The 10050-nt window shown below is 45.9% G+C and overlaps 2 protein-coding genes across 6 annotated transcripts in view; one reads left to right on the forward strand and one right to left on the reverse strand.

The window, feature by feature from the left end:
- The window catches only part of RASSF8 (ras association domain-containing protein 8), a 139410-nt gene that overhangs the window by 109586 nt on the left and 19774 nt on the right, over positions 1-10050 (reverse strand). For all 5 annotated transcript variants that reach the window (XM_037420280.2, XM_075886313.1, XM_075886310.1 and 2 more), the window contains exon 2: positions 8924-9197. In XM_037420280.2, the coding sequence (XP_037276177.1) occupies positions 8924-9197 (274 nt within the window). The remainder of the gene's footprint in view (positions 1-8923; positions 9198-10050) is intronic.
- LOC142796186 (uncharacterized) lies at positions 485-3058 on the forward strand. The gene is given in 1 exon segment (XM_075886309.1): positions 485-3058. A coding segment is annotated over 1 exon segment (948 nt). The 5' UTR covers positions 485-2110.

The raw sequence follows: 10050 nt of genomic DNA on the forward strand, positions 1-10050 counted from the left end.
CGACGAAGATAAAGTGAAAAACATGAGACTATTTCTATCGGGCATAGCCAAGATTTGGTACAAATGGCGTGTTAACGCTCACAGCAACAACACCATATATAGAGTGGAAAGCAAGCTTTCTGAGCTCCTTGATCGAGAACAAGGTGTTGCTATGAGACAAAGCAATCACGTTCAAATACAGGTCTGGATCTGCACTCAGCTATTTTTATTAGAAAAAGCGCTTGCTACAGCTGGCGGACTCATCTTTGCCTGAGACGTCTGTGGTTCCACTTATCATCCATGGTTTAAGTCCTGACCTACAGAAGCAAATACAAATGCGAGGACCCAAGACGGTCGAAGAACTTCTGCAGGGAATGCGAATCCTCTATCTCCAGGATCTAGGGAACCCAGCGTCAACCCATGACACCTGCTGCAAGAAACACCGGGGCCACACGAGCTGAGAAACAACGCCCGCTTGCAAGCTGGAGACCTAGTGCAACACCCGTATCCTTTTTGACCGACCAGGGAGGCTCAGACCATGGCGAAGAGCTAGATGACGTAACAAAAAACTAATAGAGAGGGTTTCGGCTTCCACCCGATGACATCAAGAGAAGCTGTTTATTTGTCTCATACAAGTCTATTGTACATATCTGTTTTCGTGGATGGAAAAAAACGGGGTGCGTTATTTGACAGCGAAGCAAGCGTCATTGTTATTAAGGGGAGATGCGGGTAAAAAAATCGCGTTTTTTGCGAAAATTTCCACTTTTGAGATATTGTTTCTAATATCACTTTTGATCATTGAACTATCATTTCCCCAAAGGTCATAACTGAATTCAAACAAGAAAGTGGTAAAAAGTCGATCTGCGCTAGTGAAGGTAGCTCCCGAAGTCACGAATTCACGCATCCGACGGCTATTTTTGAAAATCCGTCACTCGGCAAAACGATGACGTCCTTCATCGGGGTTTGTTCGATGATGTAGATCAAGGCTCCTTCTAGTGTACAGGCGTCCCCCTAGTTTCGTACTTTAGTGAGGAATTTCACAAAACAGTCGTTTCCAAGTCGGTTTACAGCCAAGCTGCAGCCGCTTCGCGCATCTCTACCAGTCACATGGTATGCTACCAAGGCCGCCATCGGCTACATCTGATCGGCCTCGCTTGCTGAGCGTTTGCAACGATCGGCACTTGCCGTGCGTATCTACGTTTTTCCGAGTTCACCATGGATAACTCGAAGAAGCGAGACTTCCGAGCACGAAAGTTTGCAAGCAAGAACAAGTAGCGAGGGCGTCGACGTAAACCGAAGCCCAAAGCAGCGATAGAAGAATGCGAGCCACGGGCCACTAGGCCTAATCAAGGCAGCGGGGATACGGCGGCTTGCGGGAACTTTGACGAAATCGACTCCACGATCAAGTTCATCAGCGCATCAGAAAAAAAGATTGAACAGTTCGAAAGCGAGAGAACGAACAGTGTTTGTGGCTCTGTGAGCGGAGTATTTGTGACATCGGCGCACTGACATCGATGGTAAGCCGTGCCGTTTGTCCAACATGCCACACCGCTGGACTCATCGTTCGCGACACCGCAAGTAAACGTAAGGGCCTCTCTTCGTTCCTCGAGCTGCACTGTGATAACAGTGAGTGTCCTGAGTCAGTGGTTTCTGCCGCGCATAGTTCGCGGCGTGTTCTGCCGGAAAGACAGCCCACCGATGCCGGTGATGACTGGAGCTACCGAAGCGGCAGCTCGCGCGACAGCTTCGCTGTCAATGTGAAGGTAGTTGTGGCTGCGCGTGCAATAGGCATCGGGCATGAACAGCTGTCGAGTTTTTGTGCTATTCTTGGACTGCCAATACCTATGCATCATAAGACTTTTATTGCAATTGGCAAAAAAGTTCATGCTGCAGCTACCAAAGCTGTGCAAGAAAACCTGGCGAAAGCGCGGATGATAACTAAAGAGAAAGTGGATGGGGCTGATGTTGCTGTCATGTATGATGGCACATGGCAAAAAAGAGGGCACAAGAGCCACAATGGCATCGGCACTGCTGTGTCTGTGGACACTAGTTTGTGCCTAGATTTCGAAGTGCTATCGAATTACTGCCTTGCCTGTAGCCAACACCAGGACTTGGGTGATGAGGAAGAAATATGGCAAGCATTCCACACACCTTCTGCGAAAAAAATACAGAGTGCTCCTCTCATGCCATGGAGACTGAGGCAGCTTTGCGCATATGGGGCAGGACATCCTCATACACAACACCATTGCGCTTCACCAAGTTCCTCAGTGATGGAGACAGCAAAGCTTATACCGCTGTCGCTGAGGCCAAGGTATATGGTGAAGTTGTTGTGGACAAGGAGGAGTGCACAAACCATGTGGCCAAGCGTCTAGGCACTGCACTTCAGAAACTGCCAACACGACTTCCACGAGGGGAAAAGCTGACAGATGGCACAATTCAGAAGCTGCAGAACTATTACCGTATTGCAATCACAAACAACAGAGGCGATATTCTGAAAATGCATCGTGCCATCTGGGCCTCGTATTTCCATTCATCATCGAGCAACACAGCAGGCAGCCACCGATACTGTCCAGAAGGGGCGACTTCCTGGTGCAAGCATAGGCGAGCCAAAGCGCTTGGGGAGGCCCCACCCGACCACACACCAATCTTGACCAAGGCTCAAGGATTGGCTGTGCTTTCCATTTACAAGCGGCTCACAGATGAAAAGTTGCTGGTGCGTTGTATCCAAGGGAGGACGCAAAACGCTGCAGAATCTTTGAACAGCAAAATCTGGTTGTTGTGTCCGAAGACTAAGTTTGCCTCCCGGACAACAGTGGAAACTGCAGCTGCTACGGCCGTGCTGTGGTTCAATAAAGGACATTCAAGCTTTGAACACGTGCTAGAGGAGCTTGGTGTAGTCCCACCAGATCAACTGATCACCCTGGGCTAATCCCGCGACTAGAGGAGAATCGAAAGAATGTCTGCGTGTGAAACAGCCGAGGCAAGGGCTCATCGGCGGAACGTGGCAAAGAAAGCACGCCTTGATGAATCCCTTCTTAAGCGGCGAGAAGGATCCACATATGGAGCAGGACAATTTTAGGTGCTATAGCTGTATCCCTTCTATGATATCACCAAGTTTTATGCAAATCGCACTGTGTAATCATGAGTAAACATATTTACAACTTTCAAATGCATTTTTCTCGATTTCCATTTTGAGATAATTCTCTCATCTTGTGCACAATCTTTTTTAGGCATAAAATAGTCCTATCTTAATAAAATTTTGCACAGAGCTTAATCAGCCACTCTAGAATACAAGTATCTACTTTAGGTTGCATTATACATCACAGATCTTTTGTTACACAACTTGATACACAGATAGAGAGATGTAAAATATGCATTTAGTACTTTAAATTTTTTTTTAAAAATGTAGCAAATAAATTTTCTATTTGAGGTACTTTTCTGTATTGTACTGCTCAAGTGCAGCAGAATGAGCCATTTTGCAATTCTGTGTGAAAATTTTTAGTAAGCTTCATTATGTGCACAAAAAACCTTATATTTTGATATCAGTTGTAGCAACTCCAGAACTACTATAGCTATCAAAAAAATAATTGCAGTTATGAAGTCAGCACTGCAAGCTTTTTTAACCCCTAAAATTTCAAGGAGCTGGGTTAATAAAAAAAAACCTTTTTCGAGTAGCATCTCCCCTTAATGCAAATATTGTTGAGAGGGCGAAAGTAAAACAGGGAAGACTAGTAGAAGCCCACGAATGCTATGAAAGATGAGATGTTCACAATAATGGACTTGTATAACCATATCCTGTTTCAGCAACACTGTCACTGCACAAGCACTGGTACTCAATGGAGTGCCGTATGAATTCCTGCTTTCCCGTCCAGTCATCAGTGCACTTTGCCTTAATATCTATTGGACAGAAGAAATTACCACAGAAGAAAAGCGCCGCACTATCAACGCTGCAGTTTCGCCTTCAAGGACTCCGCAGAAGCCATCGTCAGGTGAAGATGTTAGGAGGCTTTACCCGGAATCGCTGTGCTAGAAAGGATATCCTACGGCAACAACAAATTTTGAGGTACCATTCCAGCTCAGTGATACGACGGTGGTGAAAAAAAGCCCTATGTCACGAGAGAAGAGAGTGTGGCTTCAGAACGAGATTCAAAAGATGTTGGATGCGCAGATCATCCGTCCATCCACGTCTACGTTTGCTTTACCCATCACCATTGAACGAAAGGAAGATGGAAGTCTTCAACTCTGCACTGACTACAGACAAATAAGCAGACTCAGCTTTTTTCTGTTTCCTATGCCATGTATAGACTGTCATAGATGACATGGGTGGATGCAGAGTTTTCTCGCGCATTGACCTATGTAAAGGATTTGGGCAAGTTTCGATTTCTGAAAAGTGCAATATACTGCCTTCATCACACCCTTTGACATCTATGAGTATAACCGACTTCCATTTGGATGAAAGAACTCACCCGCTTGGTTCCAGAAAATGATGAACGACGTCTTGCGACCGTTTCTCAGGAAGTTTTGCAACGTCTACATAGACAATATAATAGTATACTCCCGCAACCAGGAAGAACACTCAAACCACCTGGCTAGTGTACTTCAAGCACTTTATGACACCGAGCTCAAAATTAATGACAAGAAGAGTGAGTTTTTCCGAAGTAAAGTGGTGTTTCTTGGAAGAGTATTTGACGGCCAAACCAAGACAACAAAACAGGAATCAGTCGAACAAATCGTAAAAATGCAGAAGCCATATGACTTGCACTCTCTGCGAATATTTCTGGGTCTTGCAGGACATTTCCCGCCATTCATTACAGATTATGCAATGAAAACCAAATGCCTCACAGAAATGACTAAGAAGAATGAGCAATTTCATTGGACTGCAGAGTGTGAATCTGTTTATCACGGCCTGGTGACCATTATTTCATCGGATCCGGTCCTTACTCTTCAAGACTTCAAGTTGCCTTTTGAACTGAACACCGATGTTTCTTATTATGACACAGGCACAGTGCTTTACCAGAAAGATATCGACTCTCCACGGAGCCGCCAACAGAGGGTCGTCGGGTACTATTTGTACACCTTTTCGAAAACGCAACTGAACTACACGACTACAGAGAAGGAAGCCTTGGCAGTCTTAATGGCCCTACGCTATTTTAAACTTTACCTGGAAAGCAGGAGCTTCACGCTCTTTACGGATCACCAAGCCTTAACATATATCCTTAACCTCGCCGAACCTCGAGGAAAAATTGCCAGGTGGGTGAGTGAACTCCAGCAGTTCACTTTCGTGGTCCACCACGGGCCTGGAGAACGCAGAAGGACGCAGATGCGCTTTCAAGACTTGCGGTAATTCCTGATCAGGAAAATGTCAACGCAACATTGTTGTGGGAGGGAACTGAAAAACTTAAGTTCCACAACAGAAAGTTCACAGTCCCAGAAACAATGGTGCCTTGAATTTTGGAACTCTACCACGACTCCCCGCACTCAGGTGGACATGACGGCTTTTGGAGGACGCATCACAAGATTCGTCAGCGTTTCCAGTGGAAACACATGAAAGAGGACATTCAACGGTATGCTCAGTCTTGTCATCAATGTCAAGTTCACAAAGCCAAGTACCTTCAGAGAACAGATGAGAAGGTTTTGCCTCGACATTCCAACGTACCATTTGAACTCATCCATCTGGGTTTCGCAGAGCTCAAGAAGAAGGCTGCTGGAGTAAGAAGAACACAGTCTTTCCTAGTGGCAATAGACCAGTGCACAAGAATAATGGCTGCACGGCCGGGAAGGGAAGACACAAATAGTGTGATCGATCTTTTGAGTCTAGAGATGTTCAAGAATACGAAAATAGTAGTACCAGATAATGAACCAGCGTTTCTCAGTCAGCATTTGCAAGATTGGACGAAGGAATGAGGAGTGGTATTGTGACGCTGTGCTCCGTACCATCCTGCAGGAAATGGCATGGCTGAAAGAATAATTCGGGATTTGAAGCAGTTCATTTCAATGTATCCAGATTTTCAGGGTGGATGGAAGTGCAGCTTGGAGGCAACTGTTGCTCATCACAATTGGTCGCACACTGCAAGCATCGGCTGTAGCCCATATTTTGCAGCTTTCGGAAAGGTACCAGTGCTTCCTGCTGATCAAGAACTTTGCATTGCAGACCGGCTGCAATTGTGCGAAAAACGAAAAACTTCGGAAGCCTACCAGCGACACCGGGAAAGTATTAAAAGAAACTTTGACCGCCGCCACAACACGCGGATACCTCAGATACAACTGAACGATCTGGTGCTCGTCAGAAAAGGCCTTCCCGGCACAAAGCAGGTGTACATGGGACCTTATCGTGTGGTGCAGATCGCAGTGTAACATGGCGTTCTCAAAAGAGCTGGTTACACCAATGATGACTGTGTGCTAGCGTTTGCGACCATTGGAATCGTCTTCATGTGTCACTTCAGGAGGGATGAGTCTTCAAAGGAGTATACATGGATGTTAGGGAAGGTTAGAGGGAGACGAAGAGGAAGAAGGTGTTAGAAATAAAGAAGAGAATAAGAAGAGAATAAAGAAGCAGGGGAAAGAGGATGGCAATAGTCCGCTGATAGGCAGACTTTTTGACCGTGCAGCTTTTAGCCACTTCACCAGTGCCTCCTCCACATCCGAAAACGCCAAACCGCGTAGCCGGCACCATTTCGCAGTTGCAGCAGCACTGCCGAGCAACTTCTCTCTGGAATTCCAAATTCCACACACCGTAGTTAACGGCAGGTCCTTTTCACGTGCCAGCGCCGTCTTTTTCGTGCCACTTTCAATAGCACGAATTATGTCCAATTTCTTCTCTATTTTCACCACTCAATGCTTTTGTCCCAGCTTCAGCATGACACAAGTATGAAGCAGCACAAGCACTCACATACACAACACGTGAAAAACGACGCGAGAGCTGTCCGGCACGGATCAACCAGAGAACACCTATGCGCGGCGCCAAAGGAACAAAAAAAGCGCACACCGTGTTTGCGTGTTTGTGCAAAGCGCCATTGCGTGGACAACACCAGAAGCCTAGCCGGCCAATGCTTCTTGTTGCAGAAAAATCCAAGAGACGGCGCTCACCAACACAGCCGCCATCATCATCAACACAAACAAGCGAGGCGTGTTTCGATATTTGGGGCTTGCTGTTCTGTTGGGACGCCCAGTGGGGGACGACATGCCGCGGCGAGTGCGCAACGAAAATTGGAAAAACTACTTATTAACCGATACATACACGATAAGCTGGTACGGCTTATGCGGATACAAAATGCATTATGTTCAATGGCCGCCGAGTCAGGGATTCAACTTCACTACATTTAAAATGAAACTACTGTTTACGCGGGTACGGTTTAACGAGGTTTCACTGTACCCTATTATTGACATGCAGCCTGCGAAAGAAGATGGCAATAGTTTCGTGCCGCATACTACAAGCATACTGCACGCAAATCGCTGCTGTAAAGTAGAACAGCTGTAGTCGCGCTTGAATAAACGCATTAAGTATACTTACTCGTACACTTCACTGAGCTGGTAGTTTTTCTTACTGATGGCGATTATATCCTATAGGGCGGCCGAGCTCAGCATTTTTTGTTCTGCACATAAATCTGTGCAATCGCAAAACGCCATACCAGCACGATTGCTGCGATGCGCTGTGAACTTCACAGTTAGTGCTCAGCAATCTCATCGTCTTGCGCTGGTTGTTGTCGCATCAGCTGACAGCGCAGCGGTACCCAGATGACATTTTATAAGCAGGTGCAGCGTAAAAAGGCGCTTTTTCGCATATTAAACTCCCAGAGCCACTGCATGCCATGCCAGTGAGGCACGCCTTGGCAGTTCCAAATAAATTATGGCGTCTCTGGGAGCGAGGGTATACCACCAAAGGCGCCTGGGTGGGAGATAGGCGTGCTCTTGTCTATGGGCCTATCATTCACTTAAGGTGAGTGAAATGTTTTGTAATACAGAATCCTTCGGAACGTCCTTTCTTTCCAGAACAATAAGGGAGTGGTATAGATTACCAGTAGCTGTAGTGAATGAAATATTACATGATACATTTTATGCTTTGTGAACTTAGTGCTTTATGACTTCTCGCTATATGTTTTTCGATTTGTGGGGTTTAATGTCCCAAAACCACCATATGATTATGAGAGACGCCGTAGTGGAGGGCTCCGGAAATTTCGACCACCTGGGGTTCTTTAACGTGCACCCAAATCTGAGTACACGGGCCTACAACATTTCCGCCTCCGTCGGAAATGCAGCTGCCACAGCCGGGATTTGATGCCATGACCTGCGGGTCAGCAGCCGAGTACCTTAGCCACTAGACCACTGTGGCGGGGCTTGCTATATGTTTCTCTGCATACTGTCAATGTATGTACTAATTTATTATTCTGCCTGCTTTTACATCTACTGTTTTTATGTTCATTCGTGCTCCTGATGTTTTCACTGACTTTTATAAATAAAGATTTTTCGCAAGAGCTATCAAGCAATGGAATTCCTTGACCGATGATGCCGTTTCATGCTTATCCGTAGATTTATTCTTGAAACCTATTGCTCATATTCTCAATTGTAGCTAAGCTTTATTTTGTCTGTAAAGGATCTTGTGCATTTACTTTTACCTGGTCGTTTCGTGAATTCTACTTTATATTGATTCTTCCGAGTTTATGTTTATTTATGTTTTTATTTTCCGCTCCTGTAATAGCCTCGAGAAAGGGCTGACCATATCTGTAAATAAATAAATAAATAATTGTGCAGTGTAAAACTGCTTATATTGTGTTTCCCCTTTCTGTAATGCCTCATGTGGTGCTGTACGTATTGTGTAAATAAATAAATGAGGGTGAAATGGTACGAATGACAGCCAAATAATAAGCTCAACCAGCTCTTCACACAAGTTCACTGTTTTGCAATATTGGTATTCACTGGCGCGCATCAGAGAGGAGCAGCAACTCACGGGGTGGCAGCCTTTGCGGGACCGCAACGCCTTAGCAGGAAGTGGACATCGGATGCACAGCGTCCCCAGCGGGCAAGCAGCCGCAGCGGCCGATCGGAAGGTGCTAAAGGGCGCTCCGAGCGACGGCTGCGCTCCACAAGAGCAAATCGGCCGGTTTGTGCAGTTGCCTGTGCCAGCGCATACACCACATCCTGACATGTGGTGGCTTCAGTTACACCACACACCACCCGCTGTGGCCCACCTTCCAGCCACACCCGCAGCTCCATTGATCCATCTGCAAGGTAACATCCGCAAGCACTCGTTGAAATTTCAATGCTTTCATTAAAGTCATTGCGGGGCATTTATGCACTAAAATAACATTGGCATCATTCTATGCGGAAAGTCCACCGCCCTACGCTAGACCCTCTCAGACTTTCTCCTAGAAAGTCGGGGACAGTCAAGTTAATACACTTTTCACCCTCTCTCGGTACTTTCGCAAGAAATCTTTTTTGTGCTTATTGCAAAATTGCCGAGGTGGTTGAAACGACGGTTGCTGAAAAATTCACTAAAAGTTACATTCCTACATGTAGCACTGGAAATCTCAGCTGGTTGATAGAAAGAGAATCGCACTTTTTCACTCACTGCCATTGGTTTCCATTACTTTGACCTGTAACATCCTCTATAGTAAAGCAACATGGTAAGTCTATGCCCGTTTTGGCATAAAAAATGTATTTTACGAAGTCTATAAAAGTAACAATCGAGCGTTTAATTCAGACCTTGACAGTTTGTAGAGATGGAGCGGGCACAAAGAAAAAGCAATCATCAAAAGACACCACAAGCACGCCCCTCAGAACAGCCACCACCAACAAGCGCTATCAAAGCAAACCGTGGGTCTTGAAGCATCACAAAGGGAAGCATGATGCAATGCCAGGTAACATCACCATGAATGGAACTAATGAAAAAAGATCTCACCGTTTTCCTAGCTGAATTCCTACGAATATTCACGAATCCAGTGGCAAGCCTATACATAAGCAGGTGTCCACGGAAAGACAGGCAGTGAGTGAGGGAGTAAGTCATAGAGTTTCCGAAATACATACTAGGGGGTGTATACATACTCTGGCGCTAGTATCTATGGGAGCTGCAACGCA

The sequence above is a fragment of the Rhipicephalus microplus genome, chromosome 2 (genome assembly GCF_043290135.1).
Source record: "Rhipicephalus microplus isolate Deutch F79 chromosome 2, USDA_Rmic, whole genome shotgun sequence".
NCBI classification, from domain to species: Eukaryota; Metazoa; Arthropoda; class Arachnida; order Ixodida; family Ixodidae; genus Rhipicephalus; species Rhipicephalus microplus.